This window comes from Pristis pectinata, chromosome 19 (genome assembly GCF_009764475.1).
Source record: "Pristis pectinata isolate sPriPec2 chromosome 19, sPriPec2.1.pri, whole genome shotgun sequence".
NCBI classification, from domain to species: domain Eukaryota; kingdom Metazoa; phylum Chordata; class Chondrichthyes; order Rhinopristiformes; family Pristidae; genus Pristis; species Pristis pectinata.
In genome coordinates, this window is record NC_067423.1 from 29822621 (window position 1) to 29843086 (window position 20466).

Genomic DNA, 20466 nt, shown 5'->3' on the forward strand with positions numbered 1-20466 from the left:
GATCAGATGTTTAACACAAACCAATTATTTATCAGAATTGCCATCATGATGCTGTATTTTCCAATCTGTCAGACCGATTGTCAAATGTGGAATTGTTGAAGAATCCTTAGTAGTTTTAGATATTTAAGATATCAAACGTTGACTAAATCAAAACAAATTCATAGCTGCATGATATAAGTATTAATTACAACCTTAATAAATGAAATAGGCACCCTATTGTTTTTTGAATAAAGTATCAGATGTTGGTTATAAATTCTATGGTTATTGTTGATAATGATGCTTGAACCTGTTGACCAGATAATTGTTTTGTAATCACTCCCAGGTACCTACCATTTTCGGTTGCAGGCTGCACCATTTGTTTTATAGTGGCTTCATAATTGTGAGCAAGGAGTAGTGCTGGGATTTGTGCTGATGTACTTGTATGTAGACGTATGTTGTAAGTTATATTGAGTGTCCTGGGAATGTGCAATAATTTGTGCGAGCAGGTAACCAGTCCCAGAAAGAAGCTCCCAGCATGTTACCAACAGCTTAGTTAATTAAGTGAAGAAACGTATTTCAATAAAAAAGGCTTCCGTTTGTAACAGACTAAAATGAATGTCTTGAAGGAATTAGGTATTCTGAATTATTCAAAGTTCTAAATTCTCTGTACAGTTACTTTTGAATTTGATATATTGTATTTCTTTGAGCAAGATCCTTTTTGCTCAATTTATGGAGACTCTATTAATAAATATATGAAGGGTCAAAAAGATTTGAATTAATAAAGTACTGGTAAAATTTCTAATGCATCTTATCACATCCTGGGAAACATTTCAAACCGTCCATTTGATCATTTGAAGTGTTTTAAAATGGACAAGTAGTCAACCCTAACCCATCAGGAACAGAAATGAGATGAATGACCACTGGTCCTGTCAGTCAAGAATTGTAATGAATCATTGAGGGATACATTTGTAGAAACTGTTGAATCTGTGATTCCTACGCTCTTCTGCAGTCTCAGATTTGGAGGCGTATAACACAGAAATAGGCCCTTCTGTCCACCATGCCCATTTTTACCATCAAGTACCCATCTATACGAATCCCACTTATCAGCGCTGGGTCTGTGACGACCTTCCATGTCTTGGTGATTCAAGTGCTCATCTAAATAATTCTTAAATGTTGTGAGACTACCTGCCTCACCCACCCAGTCAGGCATTCCATTCTGTATCCAAGCACCCTCTAGGTGAAAAAATTGTACCTCATATTTCTTCTAACTCTCTTTCCTCTTACCCTAAACCTATGCCCTCCAGTTTTTTTTGCGTATTATTGTGTTAAATCTGAGAGCAAATTTGTGCAGTTTCTGAATTGCAGGAATTGGAAAGAGTGATTAAAAATCTGTCAGTGTCTACCCCAATCGGTAGCTTGTAAACCCATAAGTTAGAAACGCCTGGTGTTTTGTTTTCTTTCCCGTTGAAACAGTAAGTTAAATCTGCAGGTCAGTGCAAAAAGGATTTAAATTAATTTTGCACTCACAGCTTTTTTCAACTATTTCAGTTGGAGGGCTCCTATTAATCACCCATTTTGGAACACATTTGTGAGCTAAGTGCAATGTCATGACTTCTTGCATTTTTTTTCCAAATTAGCATGACAAACACTGCAACCTGCTTTGCACACCTCCTTGTGGCTGGAAATAGAGCAGCATTAGCAGCCACCAGGCAAACACAATGCTTGAACTTTCAGTCACAGATAACACGTTTTCTGTGGAATACTAATTTTGGCGGAAATGCCCTTTGAAACATATTGTCTGTAAATTGTGGTGATAAAATTAAATTGCAATATTTTAGAAATAATTGGAAGATTTGCATGCAGAAAAAGCCCTTCAAAACTTCTCCACAGAGGCAATGTTGTGTCTGGTTTACTTTAAGGAAAGAAACAATTTTTTTTTCACTAATCGTAGTTTGTTATCTTGCATAGGGAATGATATGAGTTATGCATATCTAAACATCTATAAGTCCATTGTTTCCCATAAATTCACCACCTCTCATTTAAAGGAGGCTTCCTGGAAAAGGTGAGTCAGCAAGAGTAGATCTTCTACCAATTTGTTATGAGGTGACATGGAAAGGATAAATTAAAACTTTCCAGAAGAATAATATTACTATTTACTGGAAACTGAAAAGAATGCACACAAGAGAGGACATAATGGAATAGTTTGTTGAATAATAAAATTCTTCAAGAACAATGATTTCCTTTTTTATTTTGTAGCTTATTTGTGAAGACTTACATCTGTTAAAACAGTTGTAACAATTTTATTTTTACGATGCATTTAATAACAGATTTCTGATTAGTAATGATGTGATGATGAATCTAAAGAGTAAACATTAGCTGAAAGGTTAGTGACACATTGGGCAATGTAATCCTTTGGACAGTAATGGAAGGGATTAACTATTAAGTGTTCAGTAGATGTAGTACATTTGGATTTCCAAAAGGCATTTGGTAAGTTGTAACATAAAAGGTTATTGCACCCGATGAGAGTGTGTGAGGTTGGGGGTAATTTATTGGCATGGATGGAGATGTGGTTAACTAACAGAAAACAGAAAATTCAGATAATTGGGTCACTTTCAGATTGGGAGCGAGTTACTAGTGGGTGTCACAAGGATCATGCCAGGGTAAGCTAAGGGAAATAAATAAGTTAAATGAGTGGACAACAAGTTGGCAGATGGAATATAAGGTGGGAAGATGTGAGATTATCCTTGTTGAGTGAAGGAATAGAAAAGCAAATTCTTGTTTAAAGTACCGAGACCACAAAGGGACTTGCAGGTTCTAATGCATGAAACCAAAGAAGTTAGCATGCAGGTACAGCAAATAATTAGGAAGGCTAATGGATAGTTAACCTTTATTGGAAGGGGTTGGAGTATAAAAGTAGGGAAATCTTGGTACAACTTTACGGAGGTTGGTGAGACCACATCTGGAGTATTGCTTGTCGTTTTTGTCTCCATATTTAAGAAGGGACATACTTACCATGGAGGTTGCACAGAGAAGGGTTGATTCCTTTGATGGAGGAGCTGATATATGAAGAAAGCTTGAGCAGCTTGGGCCTACATCATTAAGAGTTAGAAGAATGAGAGATGGTCTTATTGAAACATTTAAAATTTTTGACAGGGTGGATACTGAGAGGATGTTTTCCCCCAATGGGGTCATTAAGAAGTCAGGAGCACAGTTTCAAAATAAGGGATAGCTCATTTAAATTGGAGGTGAGGAGCAATTTCTTCTCTGAGTGCTGTGAATACTTGGAATTCCCCACCCAGAAAGCTGTGGATATGGAATCACGGAAAACAAAGGCAGAGTCTGCTGGACATTTAAACGACAAGGGAATGACCGAAATACAGGGAGAGAGTGGGGAAGTGGAGATGAGGTCAATATTGGGTCAGGCAGGACTCTATTGAATGGGGGACCAAGCTTGAGGGAGCAATTGGCCTACTTCTGTTCCTGCTTTTTGAGTTTCTCAGCTCAATGGAATTGCTTTAGATTGAGCACTGTTCCAAAAATTGCATTTGTTACAAATTGTTCATGCTTCACAATGTAAGTAGATTATCATGTTCAAAACAAGGTGAAATTAATGCAGAAATTAATCAATTTTTTACATGCAACTTGGAAGTTGATATAAATGAGTTGTGCAGGAAACCTTTCTGTTGTGAGGATCTACAGAATTTAGAAAGGCCTTCAGATTTAGAGGGTGACTAGTCGACTTGGAGTGTAAGCTGAGGTTTATTGCCATTCCCTTCATCCACTTTTACAACCTTCATGCTAAAGGTTGTATGATTTTAACCTGGAAAAGATGAAGGAACAGCAGTATAAATCCAGGAAAAAATGGAAAGGAGCATGGGTTTTATGATCATCATCAGATTGTGGCACAAGAAAAAACTCAAATAGGACTTCAATAAATTCAGTAGGGAATATAGGAGGAAAATTATTCATCCGTAAAGTGGTTAGGATGTGGAGCTTGTTACAACAAGGAAGAACTGGCTGCTTTGGGAGAAGCTAGATAAATGGATGAGATATAAAGGACAAATGGGTTTTGTTAATAGTTCTATATGAAGGAGTCTGGAAGCTTTTTGTACAATATAAGTATTAGCACAAACCATTTAGGTTGTAAATTCTATGTAAATGACAAGTTTATATTTGTATAGCACCTTCCAAAGCTTTAAGATGTCACAAAGTGTTTTGTGACAAGCAAGCAATGCTGAAGTGCAACCACAGCTGCACTGTAGAGAAATGTTGAAGCCAATTTGGGCAGTAATGGAACAAATCTCTATTCTTGACAGAGTTGAGAGACAAATAAATAATGGCTAGGGCATGTGGAACACTCTCTTTCCGTCTATAAATAGTTCCACTGGATTACGACCATTTAGATGGTTTCCACAAGGGAAAGATAGAAGCTCTAACTGTACAGTGCTCCCTCAGTGCTGCATAGTAAAATGAGTGTGTGCTCTTTTACTACTCTGTTGAAGGGCTGCTCTTATCAGGGATTCCTTGTGCCTTATTTTGCCTTAATATTGTGATCAGCTTTCTTTTTCCCTCTTTGGCGCTCATCTCTAGATTAAGGCCAAGGCTTGGTGGTGTTAGATTTTAAAGTGAAAAACCCTTGTAGCTGAATATTAGCTGTAACTTTATTGAACAGAGAGACAATCAATGACACCTCATCAGACATTAACAGAAATCAAGATAATAGATAACAAGGTGAGATGGGCAAAAGATGTTTTCATTTTATCTTCTCATCTCTTCTACCTGCACGGATCTGTTGCGTGGGGCCGACCAGCCCTTGGTTAATTTTAAACTGGAGACGTGTTTGTTTTATACATTAATTATTCCTGATAGTTTTGGGCCCCTGTGAGCACAGAAATTGTGATGAGTTTGACATTACAGCATGGTCTCTGTGAATAATTTATTGGTTCCAACCAAACAAACTAATTTGATTGGTTGCAACCAAGGTTCCTCATGTGGCTGACCACGACTGTTCTGCCTTTTCGTTCCATGTTGTGATGAAGAAGCCTCCCTGACAACATTGTTTCAATTAAAGGCAAGGTATTATCATGTCTTGTTAAAAGGTACGGTATAATTCTTCCAATAGCTTGGTTTGTGGTGTACAACAGTTTGTTTCTACATGATAGGCCAGGTTAGCCCTGAGCTGGTGTTCCTGTGAATTACCTTATCCTGAGGAAAATGTCATGTCTGTCCATGAAAGCTGTTCACAAACAAAAGTTGTGGTCTGCTGCTAAGAAATGAATTTTAGTTTGAAAGCCTGGATTCCATATCTTCCTTCTATAGATAACATCTTGATTATTAAACCATATTTTTGTACAAATATTTTAATTGTTTATCATATAAATGCTCAGCAAATTAAAATGTGACCTACAAGTTTTGATGAGCCTATAACCTGAATTTTAGCAGGTTATATAGCAGCCATTTTAGAAGATTAAAGTGGCAGCCATTTTAACGAGGTTAAACAGCAGCGCCGAGTTCTAACTGTGGATCTGACAGAATCCAAACTGAGCGTCAGTGCACTGATTATTATTGTTTAAATATCACTCAAAGGCAGAATTGATGACACTTTTCATTTCTTTGCTGATGAATAGAATTAATTGGCTAGTTGAGATTTCAACTGCCTTCATGCAGAATAAACACTTGGACAATTTTCCACATTGTCGGGTAAGTGGTTGTTGGCCCTAACTGATTCTCTTCTGCTGTACCAACCATTCACAAATGACAAAACTAGGAATGATTTATGCTCAGTGCAAGAGCTAGGTCATAAATCATAACTCAATACCTGCAACAGCAGGAATACCTTGCATTTATATTGCATCTTTAATGTGGAAAATATCTCAAGGTACTGTATCATTTTTTGATAGGATGCAGAGGATAAAGAACATGTCAAGTAGATAAAAAGAGTTCACACTGAGCTATTGTCGTAATTTAACTTGCACTTTGCCAAATAAGTTCTGAAGTTTTCTGGTGTGTCCAGTGGGTAACTCTTGCAACCTCATGCCCTTCATATGTTAGGGTGCAGAACCTATTGGCAGGGTTCCAGGAAGCAGGAAAATTCTGAGAGCATCTTCCTAATTTCTGCACATAACTTTCAAGATGTGAGCAGAGAAAGATGCTGTTCGGTTTATTCCAACATAGCAGTGAGAATGGATAGTTTCATCCTAATACTTGCTGAAAGATCTGTGCCAGTATACCTTTTTGCAATATCTTACTATATATTATTTAGTTAAATGTGTGGCTAAGGAGCAGGTGCAGGAGGAAAAGCTTCAGGTACATAGATCAATGGGCTCTCTTCCAGGGCTGCTGGGACCTGTACATGGAGAAGTTACATCTGAACTTGAGGGGCACTAACTTTCTTGCAGGGCGGTTTGCTGGTGTGGGTTGGGAGGGTTTAAAGTAGCGTGGCGGGGGAATCAGAGCAGTAGGTCAGCAAGTTTAGGGGAAAACAGAGATTAGGTCAAATAAGGCTGCAAGGAGGGACAGACAGGCTGAAGGTAATGAACATAATGAGGCTGATGAACTGAAGTGTATTTATTTCAATGCAAGGAGTATTACGATGAGTTACTTTAAGGCTAGCTGGACAGAATTCAGAACCAACATGTTTCTGTGAGGCAGAAAGACAAGGATGACAAGGTTCAAGAGCCTTAGATGACAAGAGATGTTGCAAATTTAGCCAAAAAGATAAAAAGAAGGTTTAGGCAGCTGGAATTGGAGGGGTCTTTGAGGAATATAAGGGAAGCAGGAGAAAACTCAAACAGGGAATCAGGAGGGCTAAAAGTGGCCATGAAAAGTCTTTGGCAAGTGGAATTAAAGGGAATTCCAAGGCAATTTTTTACATCGAGTAAAAGCAGGAGGGTCCTGAAGGAGAATATCAGAGCACTCAAGGACAAAGGTAAGATTTTATGCCTGGAGCCAGAGGAAATGGGGAAGCACTAAATGAGTAGTGCCCTCTGCTATTCACCGAGGAGAAAGACTGTGAGATCAGTGAGAAATATGGTGATATTCTAGGGCACATTGATCACAAGAAGGAGGAAGTGCTGGGGCTCTTGAAGAACATTAAGGTGGATAAGTGCCCAGGCCTGATGGGATCTATCCCAGGTGTAGCAGTTAGCGTAACGCTACTACAGCACCAGCGACACGGGTTCAATTCTGGCCACTGTCCGTAAGGAGTTTGTATGTTCTCTCCATGTCTGCGTGGGTTTCCTCCGGGTGCTCCAGTTTCCTCCCACATTCCAAAGATGTACGGGTTAGCAAGTTGTGGGCATGTTATGTTGGCGATGGAAGTGTGGCCACACTTGCAGGCTGCCCCCAGAACACTCTACTCAAAAGATGCATTTCACTGTGTGTTTTGATGTACATGTGATTAATAAAGATCTCATCTTACCTTATTGAGAGAGAGGAGGTTGCTGGGGCCTTGACAATGACCTTTGTATCCTCTTTGGCCACAGGAGAGATCCCAGAGGACTGGAGAATAGCCAATGTTGCTCCTTTGTTTCAGAAGGATCGCAGAAACAAACCAGGAAATTATAGGCCAGTGATCCTTACATCAGTGGCAGAGAAATTATTAGAGAAGATTTTCAGGGACAGGATCTACTCTCATCTGGAAAAGCATAGACTTGTTAGGGATGGTCAGCATGGCTCTGTGTGGGGGAGGTCATATCTCGCAAATTTGATTCAATTTTTTGAGTAGGTGATAAAGATGATAGATGAGGGTAGGGTAGTGGATGTTATCTACATGGACTTCAGTAAACCTTTCAACAAGCTCCCTCATGGTAGGCTAATTCAGAAGATTAAGGCACATGGGATCAATGGAGACTTGGTTGATTGGATTCAAAATTGGCTTGGCCAGAGAAGATGGAGGCTAGTTGTTGAGCAGTGTTATTCTGACTGGACATCTGTGACCAATGGTGTTCCACAGGGATCAGTGCTGGGACTACTGAGGTTTGTGACTTGGATGAAAATGTAGGTGGGCTGATAAGTAAGTTTGCAGATGACACAAAAACTGGCAGAGCTGTGGATAGTGATGAAGGTTGTCAAAGGATTCAGCAGGATATAGACCAGTTGGAAGTGTGGGCAGAGAAATGGCAAATGGAGTTTAGTCTGAACAAGTGTGAGGTGTTGCACTTTGGGAAGTCAAATGTGAGAGGAAAGTATACAGTATATGGCAGGATCCTTGGGAGCATTGACATACAGAGGAATCTTGGGGTGCAAGTCCACAGCTCCCTGAAAGTAGCAACACAATTAGATAGAGTGGGTAAAGAAGGCATACGCATGCTTTCCCTCATTGATCAGGGTGTTGAGTATAAAAGTCAGGAAGTTATGCTGTAACTGTACAAAACTTTGGTTAGGCCACATTGGAGTATTGTGTGCAGTTCTGGTCGCCACAGTACAGGAAGGATGTGGACTTTAGAGAGGGTGCAGAAGAGGATGTTGCCCAGATTTGAGAGTATTAGCTATAAGGAGAGGTTGGACAAACATAGATTGTTTTCTCTGGACCGTCAGAGCTTGAGGGGCGACCTGAATGAAGTGTACAAAATTATGAGAGGCATCGATAGGGTAGGGAGTCCGAGTCTTTTTCCAAGGTGGAATGTCAAATACTGAATTTCAGGTGAGAGGAGGAAAGTTTAAAGGATGTTTTTAAGGCAAGTTTTTTGTTTACACAGAGTGGTAGGTGCTTTATATTTTCTGTATCTTGCAACATTATACTAATCAATATATTCGATGTAGGTCTAAATTAATTAGGTCAAGTTACAAAACATGAGTTTAATAGTGTAACTTTTTAGTTGGATTTTGAACATGTACTTCAAATTATTTTTTTAAGAAGTTTCCATTATTAAGAATGTTAGGTAGTGATCTTATCTCTTAAACTGTTGATAATTTGTAAGGTTTTTTTGAGGAAATTACAAGCAAGCTAGACAAAGGAGATGCAGTGGATGTTGTGTATTTGGATTTTCAGAAGGCCTTTGACAAGGTACCGCACATGAGGCTGCTAAACAAGATAAGACCCCGTGGAATTACAGGAAAGTTACGAGCATGGATAGAGCATTGGGATCCCATTCTGGTTGGCTGCCGGTTACCAGTGGTGTTCCACAGGGGTCCGTGTTGGGGCCACTTCTTTTTACATTGTATATCAACGATTTGGATTATGGAATAAATGGCTTTGTGGCTAAGTTTGCCGATGATACAAAGATAGGTGGAGGGGCGGGTAGTGTTGAGGAAACGAATAGTCTGCAGAGAGACTTGGATAGACTAAGTGAATGGGCAAAGAAGTGGCAAATGAAATACAATGTTAGAAAGTGTATGGTCATGCACTTTGGTAGAAGAAATAAACGGGCAGATTATTATTTAAATGGGGAGAAACTTCAAAATTCAGAGATGCAAAGGGACTTGAGAGTCCTCGTGCAGGATACCCTAAAAGTTAACCTCCAGGTTGAGTCGGTGGTGAAGAAGGCGAATGCAATGTTGGCATTTATTTCTAGAAGAATAGAATATAAGTGCAGGGATGTGATGTTGAGGCTCTATAAGGCATTGGTAAGACCTCACTTGGAGTACTGTGTGCAGTTTTGGGCTCCTTATTTAAGAAAGGATGTGCTGACTTTGGAGAGGGTTCAGAGAAGATTCACTAGAATGATTCCAGGAATGAGAGGGTTAACATATGAGGAATGGTTGACAGCTCTTGGGCTGTACTTCTTGGAGTTCAGAAGAATGAGGGGGGACCTCATAGAAATATTTCGTATGTTAAAAGGCCTGGACAGAGTCGATGTGGCAAAGTTGTTTCCCATGGTAGAGGAGTTGAGTGCAAGACGGCACGACTTCAGGATTGAAGGGCGCCCATTCAGAGCAGAGACGCGGAGAAATTTCTTTAGCCAGAGAGTGGTGAATCTGTGGAATTTGTTGCCACGGGCAGCCATGGAGGCAAAGTCATTGGGTGTATTTAAGGCAGAGATTGATAGGTATCTGCGTAGCCAGGACATCAAAGGTTATGGTGAGAAGGCGGGGGCGTGCATCTAAATGGAAGAATGGATCAGCTCATGATAGAATGGCAGAGCAGACTCGATGGGCTGAATGGCCGACTTCTGCTCCTTTGTCTTATGGTCTTATGGTATGATTCTGCAAATATAAGGATAAAAAGGACAGCCTACTTTAATTATATGTATGATCAAACTAAGGCACGATTGACAATATCATAAGAGACAGAATTTAATATGTACCCTTCACTGAGTTGAACATGGTATAGTAGGAGACGTGGATAAATCTGGCATGGGGGAAAAGACAGAAGTAGGAAGTTAATTATGATTAAATAGTAAAACAAAGAAAAATGAAGTTGCAGCAAAAAAGGGGGATAATAGAGCCTCAAGAGGAATTTTAAGTGAGATTGTTATCCAAAGGAAAAATTTGTATCTCCTGGGTGTCATTTACATCCTGCCAGTTAATTCTCCATCTGAAATAGGTAGAAAATAATAGCTCTCTGTTAGATGGGAACAGAGGTGTGGATATCAGGATGCCATCTACAGGCACAAAAGAAAGGCCCGACAACAGGAAGTAAGGCTGTATGGAGGTGTTTTGGGGGCAGGCTCATGGGAGGGCAAACACCGAGCCTTGGCAGGCCAGGGCTTGAGGAGCATTTCTACTTCCTGAGTGTTGTCAGAGTTCCACTCATCCAAGAGAGTGGGGAGTATTCCATCATGTTCCTAACTTGTGCCCTGCTGATGGTGAAAAGGCCTTGAGGAGTCAGGAGGTGAGTCACCTGTTGCTGAAACACACTGATCCATGATGACTAACAGGATATTTTAGTCAGGGGATTCAATTATGGTAATGCTGTTGTTCTTTACTGTATTTTGCTGGCTGATCACATACTAAACAATGCGTCTTTCCAGGCATAAAATAATGTCTAGTCCTTGGTCTCTGGCTACCGCATTTATCTTTCTCTCTGCTAGATATAGCTCCGTACAGGGGAGAATTCTTCCACAACCCCCATTGACTTCCGTTTTACCAGGGTTCGTTGATGTCACATGGTCAAAAGATGCATTGATATCAGGGGTAGTCATTTTCAGCCCACCAATGGAAATCAGTTCTTTTGACCTTACTAGGACAAAGGTTATAAAGAAGTCTGGAGTTTTTCGCATCCTGGCAGAATCCAACCTAATCAAGTAAATCAGCTAACAAAGCATGTTAGACTTCTTTTTGTTAAAAACAACAAAGCTGGTTTAAAAACAAAGGACATCTCTTCCACCACAGCATATAATTTAGTTTATAATATATTAGACAACATTTATTTGAGTAACTCCATTAATACCCATGTGCACATTCTGAAATACATAAACCTGGAAAATTAGTCTGGTGGAAAGATGTTCACCACATTTCAAAATGCTCTCTGGAGGGCTATTTTCTCGGGTGTAAGAGCAAAAGCAAAATAAGTGCTGTTCATTTCTCTTGTTGGATTCTGTTACAGTTTGTTTACTGTTGGAGCTGTTCAGTCAGGCTCACATCATTGTGAATTTCTTCTTATGTAAGGTAGCCTGTGGTCTGGCAGTAATGTGAGTGAATTCAACAACTGTGCTAAAGTGCTCTGCTCCCTTCCAGGACACTAAAAAATAACATCTTCTGGACTTGCCACTTTCCATTCCACTAAACCACATTACAAGCTCAAATAGAGGCAATTAGACAGGTACGTGAACTGGCAGGTAATGGAGGGATATAGACCATGTGTCGGCAGGTGGGTTAAATTAGATCGTGGTTGGCATAAACATGGTGGGCTAAAGGGCCTGTTCCTGTGCTATTCTGTTCTATGTTCTATATGGATAATGGGTCTGTCTGCCCTCCAATGTTAGTAGGTCTTGGACTTGTGTATCTGCACACTGCAAATCTGATACCTCTGACCTCCAGTTCTCCCACTGGATTCGAACTGCATGCACTGGCAGTTTCAGTTGGTATTCAGCTGAGGAACTGGAAGCTCTGTGCATCTGACCCATCAGCTTTTTGCCAGCCCTGCCTGATGTATAGACAGCAATGCCATTCATTTGAATGGGAGTCACTGAACTGCATTGATAAAGTAAGTTCAGGTTAATAACCAATGTTCTGGTGGAACTCAGCGGGTCATGCAGCATCTGTAGGAGGAGAGAAATTGTCTCCAAGTTTAGGTTAATATTTTGCTTATTATTTCACATTATTTTCACATTTTCAGTTAATTTGCGGTAATTTAATGTATTTTAACTGAAATTATTTTTACATTTTTAATGATTTAAGTCCATTTAAACTGCTGTGGGGCAGCAAAATGGCACTGTAGGTGGTTTAGCTATCTCAAAGTTCTAGAGACCCAGGTTCGATGCTGACCTCCCGTATTCTGTCAAGAGTTAGCACATTCTCCCTGTGCCTGATGACGTTTTGCCCAGGTGTTTCAGCTCCCTCCCACATCCCAGGTGGGTTAATTGGCCACAGTAAATTAGTACTCTTGTGGTTGGGTCGTAGGAGATTCAGGCAGGTGTTCATGGGCGGGTATGAGATTTGGGAGGTGTTGATGGACAGATAGGAGCTTCAGGGGTTGTTAATCGGCATCTGTGAGAGAAGAGTTTACAAGGGAAATAAGTGGAGGTATAAGATTGCTAAAATTGCTCTGAGAGCTGACATCGACTTGATTGGCCGAATGGTCTCTTTTTTTGTTGTAAGGAAATACTAAATATGTAACAAGGTCTGAGGGTTAGTCAAGGCAGTGCTGTGGGCAGGGCCTCAGGTACCACAGCCTGAGGCCCAGTCACCAAATGTGGTTTTGTGGAAGGGCCTGGAGTGGATGGATTCTGTGGGGCTGTGAAAGGACAGTGCAGCATAGAGAACATGCAGAGGATGAATGCAATGTAGACGGTAGGTCAAGCATAATCCAACCCAGCTATTTGGACCATTGGATCCATCCAGAAAGATTCCGGTGCTTAGGTATCCCTTGACAGTATCTTGGCTTTTCAGGGATGGTCGGGCTTGTGCTGGGACAGGGTCTGGGTTCCACTGCCTAAGGCCTGGTCACCACTCATGGCTTGTTCTGCCTCACACAAGGGTTGAAGAGTGGAAGACCCAGCATGGCCCGATTCATAGATGTCACAACACTTAAGAACGACAGTGGGATTAGAGTGGGGCTGAGTGCAAGCAGTGGGGCAGATCAAGCATCATTTATCCAGCATTAGCTTTGACCAACAGATGGCACAGTTGCCTATTTTTTCTATTAACATTCCTCTGTGGGTGTGTGTGTGTGTGTGGGTGTGTGAGTGGGTGTGCGCGCGCGTGCATCTATGTAGAGAAAACATTCACTTTTCTACATATGTTATAATATGGTACGGAAAACAAGACTTCTCTCAACGTTTACCAAAAAAAATCACCAAGGAGAAGTCTCTGCTGTTTTCCAGGTTGGATCGGCGGTAAGAAAAGCAAATGCTATGTTGGCATTCATTTCGAGAGGTATAGTGTATAAAAGTAAGGAAGTGTTGATGAGGCTCTGTGGGGCACTAGTGAGACCCTCATTTGGAATACTGTGTGCAGTTTTGGGCCTCTTATCTTAGGAAGGATGTACTGATGTTGGAGAGGGTTCAGAGAAGATTTACGAGGATGATTCCCAGAATGAAAGGGCTTACATACAATGAGCGTTTGTTGGCTCTTGGACTGTACTCACTGAAGTACAGAAGAATGAGAGGGGACCTCATAGAAACATTTCGAATGTTGAAAGGACTGGACAGAGTAGATGTGGCTAAGCTGTTTTCCTTGGTGGGTGAGTCCAGGACTAGAGGTCAGTCTTAGAATTAGAGGGTACCCGTTTAGAACAGAAATGAGGAGAAATTTCTTTAGCCAGAGGGTTGTGGATTTATGGAATTCTTTGCCACATACAGCTGTGGAGGCCCGACCATTGGGGGTGTTTAAGGAGCAGATTGATAGGTATCTAATTAGTCAAGGTATCAAGGGATATGGGGAAAGGGCAGGAAATTGGGGCTAGATGGGAATAGTTTAGTTTAGCTCGTGGTGAGGTAGTGAAGCAGACTTGACGGGCTGAATGGCCTACTTCTGCTCCTTTGTCTTGTGATCTTGTGTTCCTCTTCTTTTGCTCTTTGCTGTCTGAAGTGCTAGGTGGCACAGGAAAGTAAGGTTTAAGATGTGGTCCACAGGAATGTGCAGTGCTCATTCCTCTAAATCATTTGTGTTTCTGCAATTCTGAATCCCTACTCTTCATTTTCCTACCAGTTTCATCACTTGCTGCTCATTCCAATTATCAACTACGCTTCAGCTCCTTGACTTAATCTCTGTAGGTTTTGTCCTTGCTCCACTGCCTCTCTGCCATCCTTCATGTACAGTTTGAGTACTCTCACAAACCAGAAGTCAAGAGACACACTAAACCATTCTGTTTCCCTGCCTCCTTTCCTTCACTACCCTCACTACCTTTCACAACCCCCCGTTTTTCACAAATGTTTATTTAAAGTAATGAAAAGACACTGAAGAATGGGAAACCAAGATAAAAATTGGAACAGGTTTCTGATCAGAAAAATGACAATTTTCTTGCTCCTTCAAATGGCACTTTCATTTCCAATTTTTTAAGTATCTGAATCTAAAATTGTCCTTACTAAAACTTTTTAAATGTGTATGTTTACTTTACAAAGCTATTCAAAGAAAGCTTATGAATGGAATTGCCAGAAGCCAAAGAAAAGTATTTACTGTATCTTTTATGAACCAGTTGGTTGGTTCACTGAGACGTATATGGCACGTAGTGCACAATCAAAGTGGGACTCATGACTTCACAATTCTGATCAAAATGCGCATGACCAGCCAAGGCTTTTGGGAGATCCTAAGGCCTTGATGTAAATGTTAATAAAATAAAATGCATTAGAGTAAATTTAAGGGATGGAATTTACCATATTTGTCTAATATTGCATCTATGATGAAACAGCAACACTTGCTATTCACAATGCTATCAGTTTCCCATCTAATTTTTGTGGCTTTTGAGCAAAGATTTCCATTGATTTTATATAGCGTTGGACAACTATGATAAGTGTAAACAAGCAATAAGGCAACATGGCTCTTCAACCAGTCAAATGGAAGAATACTGTACTTTGAGACATGCAAAATCAAAATCAGAAAGTACAAGTTTGGGAAAAGAATAAAGATTGTGAGATAAAGGATGATATTAAGAGAGAGACAAGAAAGAGCAAACATAACTAATTTTTTTCCAAATCTTCAGCACTAATTAACTTCTGACTGAATGAGATATCACATTTTTATAGTTGTATTTCAGAGCCAGAGAGATAGTTTAGTAATACTTATCACATCACACAGCTAATAATTAGTTTACTCCCAAATGTCTGTTTAGTGCAATCTAGTGTGTTAGTATGGCAACTTCATGTTACTGCATGTATTTTCAGGTTCTGTTATAGTGTACCCTTTGGAGAAACAAAATAATTTGGATCACAACATTTATACTTGCACATTTAACCATATACTTGTTGTGCGCTGCACTGACAGTCTCCCATAAAGCTTTTTTGGGCTGTTAGTGGCATTGGTTTCACCATTATTAGTAAAGCACAATGAAGCCTGCAACTAAAATCCTTGCTTTTGACCCTTGAAATTTTAGTTTCTGATAAGACTGGTGAAATAAGCACTTTTAGATAAAGCATTTGAAGTGATGTGTGGGGAAAAGCCATCTGGTGGCCAGTTAAAGCATTTATAGAGGGATTTTTGAGTCACAGATTACCACACTAAATGTAATTTCCAATTTAAGCTATGCAGACAGGTGTCATCAGAGATGGTGTGAACGTAGACACACTTAGTATTGGATATATGAAGAAGGCAAGGCATATGGTTTTGCTAATATAGACATTTGGTTCTTGGATGATTTTTGTCAGAGTCCATGCACAGTAGGTGAAAATGGTCCAGTTTATTAAATGCAAATGAATTGTCATTCTACACATGCATATGTTCTGTGATTATACATCATGATTACGTTAAGCTCTTTTGCTAATGTAAGAATGGAGAGTAGAATGAGAGTTTGTATATCTTCAAGTATGAAATCTGAGTTGTTCTTAGGTAGTTGGCTGTTTCAGGAAACGTGGTTCCTTTATAAATTCAATCAGCATTGAAATGATAAAAATAATCTTCACAATACAGAGCTAATTTCAAAATGTAATTGTATTTCAGTTAAGGGGAAACACATTAAATAAAGTAAGTTAGTCAGTATGAATGTGCATGTATTTGATAGCTATTGGCAATTAAAATGTATTTTGTGAATGCTGAGCTTCAAATAAGGAAATTTCTTATTTTTTTTGTTTTAGATTTTAACCCTCCATAAAGTATGTGTTGTTTGAACAGAAGAATTTGGAGCAGGAGCCTGTTCCACCAGTCATTAGGATCATGGCTGATCTTCTACCTCAGCACCATTTTTCTGCACTATCGAATATACTTTGATTCCCTTAATATCCAGAAATCTATCAATCTCTCTTGTCAATGACCTCTATGATAGAGCTTCCTCAGCCTTTTGCAGTAGAAAGTTCCAAAGTTTCATCATTCTTTGAGTGAAGAAAATTCTCCTCAGTCCAAACTGGATTCCCCTTTACTCTGAGACTATGACCCCTCGTTCTAGACTTCACAGCAACAGAGATACACATTCATTAATAGTTTAATTAGTTTGGCACAACATCATGGGCTGAAGTGCCTATTCCTGTGCTGCACTGTTCTATGTTCTCTGTTCACTGCACCCACCCTGTTGAGTCCTGCAAGGATTTTGAAAGTTTCAATTAGATCACATCTCATTTTGACAGCCAAAGAAGCCTAGTCTATTCAGTATCCCACATCTGCAATCCCAGGGACTAATCTAATGCAACTTCATTGCATTCCCTTCATGTTACATTCCGTTCATGGCAAATATATCGTTTATCAGGTGAGGAGAGATGAAAACTGTCTGCAATACATGTAATTTCACCAAGACCTCATTTAACTTAAGCTTCTTATGTATCAACTCCATGGTGGTCATCTCTTCACCAATCTACTACAACCTTTGAGCCCATCTCAGTCCTTCATGCCTGGCAATGGTTTCATTCCTGCCAAATTGAAAGAGATGGAGACCAAAACATCTTGACCTTGAAAAAAAATCCTTTCAACTTTCTTAAAATTGCCAGAGGAATTTATACTTCCAATTTATCAATGCCCAGGTCTTCCACGTGTAACTCTGTTGTGTCATCCTAAACTTCTGCCTCTCCACCTAATTCTGCTGTGTGACATCTGAGGCCAAGCTTCCACATGCCCCTTAATAATATCGGCTTTATGACTCGGTAACAATTACTTGTTAATTGGCATTTTAGTGAACCATTTTGTGCATTTTTGTGTGTTAAATCTGCTGTGTGAAAACCTGTTCAAATAACAATCATTTACTATTTCAGTATTATTTATAATGTTCTACGATGAAAGCACAATGTTAGGGAACATTAATTCTTCTCAGCTGATCAATCCTATTTTGACCCATTTGCTTCTATCTAACATTCTTCATCTGTCCTGTATTCTTAGATGTACATTCACATCATCCTGCATAATTTATCTTGTTTAAATGTTTTAATTCTTTTCTTGACTTAATAACATCCTTTGAGATTGGAATAAGTTCATGGATAAAAAATTGGCTTTTAAAGAAAAATTGTGTTTGCATTTTTATAGTGCCTTTTTACATCCTTGAACTATTCCTCAGCATTTCATACACTGCAAGTGAGATGAAGATTCCACAAACCACAAGTGAGACAAATTGTTCTTTGGTAGTGTTGATTTGAGAGAGAAATTTTGTTCGACACACTGAAGGAATTCCCATTTCCTTCTTGAATGCTCCCCTTGGCAAAGGTTCATGGTATCAATAGAATTTCATCATTTCAGGATTAGGCTGATTGCTGTCAAATAATCACCAGAGTACTGACAAATCAAGGTGCAACCAGATTACAAGTGTAGCCATGTTTGCTGTCACCACCATATCTTGCGTTACCCATTTAGACTCTATTCTTTGTGTCAACAGTTTGTGGTTGAGATGGTCAATGCATTAATGGGATAATCACATTGTTATAATCTTGTAACTTCTAATTTTTCATTTTTATTTTTACGTCAGATTTCTATCTTCTTTATGAGTACTCTTTGGTTTCTGATGTGTTATTTAACTCTTTTGCAGACGCTGTCTTTTTGATCTAATACTTTATAGCAAAGCAGACATTATTACATTTGCACTGCACTTTTACAGTCAATGAAGCTCCTTTGAAGTCCAATTATGGTTGTAATGTCAGACACAGCAAACAAGCTTCCACAAAAAGGATTGTGATAATCACCATTCTAATGGTTTAATGATCTTGTTGATCAAGGGGTTAATGCTGATTGGAGTACTGTGCCTAACATCTCCAGGTTGGCCTTGATTTACCACTTTACCTTGGGCAATGCAGCACTCAGTACTGCAATGGAACGTATTAACAACTTTGTGCACAGGTCTCTGAAATCACCAGAGGGGACATTCCTTCTGTATTTGATGGCTGCTTGGTCACTCTAGTTTCATATTTAAATAAAATGCAAGATTAAAGGGAGTTAAAGTAGCCATTATTTACATAAAAAGAGGAATAGATGTGGAAAGATCCTTCCCATGGATAAGGAGCATGATTTACTTTGTGAAGTATGCACAACCTTTGGTAATGCATTTTTTACATGCCAAAGTGGCCACATTCCACATTAAGGGCAGATTTGGTAAAAGAGTGTTTAAAAAAGAGAAGTTAGTGGATTCCAAGGCTGATTTGTGCCAAAATAGGAGACGGATGAAAGTGCTGAGATAATAAGATTATTCAAATGTTCTGACTAGATCACCTGCATTTTCCTCCTTATCCTTAAATGCTTTTAAATAAAACATAGAATGAAACTTTATCAATTAAAGGTGAATATAATAGAAGGTTGTCATGTCTTTTGCTGTTTTCAAATCTACAGATTATATTGTGCAAAAGATGGATCTAAAGGGAGCAGAAGAACCAGGAAAGCAGTGTCCAGTTCCCACTCCCCAGTCTTCCATTTCATCACCAGCAGCTTCACCTTCTCTTAAGGTCAAAGGTAAGGGAATATAGCCAGACTGCTTTGTGCAGCTAAACTGACGTTGCTACAGTATTGAATTACCTGCATTCTAATGCATGGATCTCAAGTGTTCATTGTTTAAGAATGAATTTACATTATGCACAAGCCACCTTCTCATTGTATGATGGTGGTAGCATCTTCTAGAGTGATGTCTAAGTCTAAGACCTTGGTTATGATATCTGGTGTGGTCATATAAATGTTGGCCATGTGCTCTAACAAGGTTTAGAGAGGGGGAGTCTTTGATGATGTGTTAAATTATATGACAAGTGTTGCCACAGTGGTAATTAGGACTTGATTTGAGTGTCCAATGAAGCACAAAATAGACACAGCTTCCTTGGCTGGTTTGCATCCAGTTTAAGGTTGCATAACTGTTTGCTAGAAAGTCGAGTCTAGGTACTGGTTCCATAGAGCCACTGATGAGGTCTTTGTTTAGGATGTTGTTATTCCATTAAGGCTTCCATTGTTCCCTGCTATTAAATGAGGTTTATCATTGAGGCTATCCCATAATGGTTTCCTTGATTTAGCCATCATCTTGGTATGCCTCTGTTCTGCAGTAGATCTGATATAATGGGATCACTAGGATGCAATCCACAAAACTGATGACAAAGGCTTTCATCCCAGTATCTGGGGGAGTAAGGTTCACCAGCATCAGGGGAGCTTGTCTCCCTGTTATCTACTGCAGCTAAATTAATGGCAAAGGCCCTTCTAACCCACTTCTTTTTCATCACTGAAGAAGCTTCCCTTGACCATCAAGCAGGTTTCAGGTCTGGTCCAATCATTCTCAAAGATCATCAAAGAAGGCTTCCAGTGCTGGTGAAAAACTGCTGGCATTTTCATCAAGCTTTCTCTCACCTACAATATAGTTTGCTGAGAGAAAAAACATTATCAACTGTGGTTGATTTTGAAGGTTTTGAGATTCATCCAATGTCATCAAATACTACCCTCTCACAGCAATAATCTCTGACCCTGGATTCTGTGCCCATCTTGAAGGACAGGTGAAGCAAGGGAGGCAGCAGATAGCAATGATTTCCCAGAGGGATCAGTCTTGGCCCCATTAACATGTCTGTGACCAACATCCCCAACACTGGCCAAATTCAGTGTGAGTTAACTGTCCAAGCACCCACCATTTCTTTGACTGACAAAGTACCTCCAGAACACTCTGGTCATTGGAAATTCTATTCCAATTCATTCAAAGCAATAGCAATACATTTTGAGAAATTGAAATACGTCATTGAAATTGGAAGTCAGTTTTTGGAGGGAGAATGTGGAATGTGTGGACTCCTCACATGAACAAGAAGATGGCCGAAATGTTCCCTCACCTTCCAACCAATTTTGTTGAAGATCAAGGAAAAG

At 39.7% G+C, this 20466-nt stretch overlaps 1 protein-coding gene across 14 annotated transcripts in view; it reads left to right on the forward strand.

Moving 5' to 3' along the window:
* anks1b (ankyrin repeat and sterile alpha motif domain containing 1B) overlaps positions 1 to 20466 on the forward strand; it is a 609252-nt gene that overhangs the window by 297469 nt on the left and 291317 nt on the right. For all 14 annotated transcript variants that reach the window (XM_052034200.1, XM_052034196.1, XM_052034194.1 and 11 more), the window contains one exon: positions 18973 to 19092. In XM_052034200.1, the coding sequence (XP_051890160.1) occupies positions 18973 to 19092 (120 nt within the window). The remainder of the gene's footprint in view (positions 1 to 18972; positions 19093 to 20466) is intronic.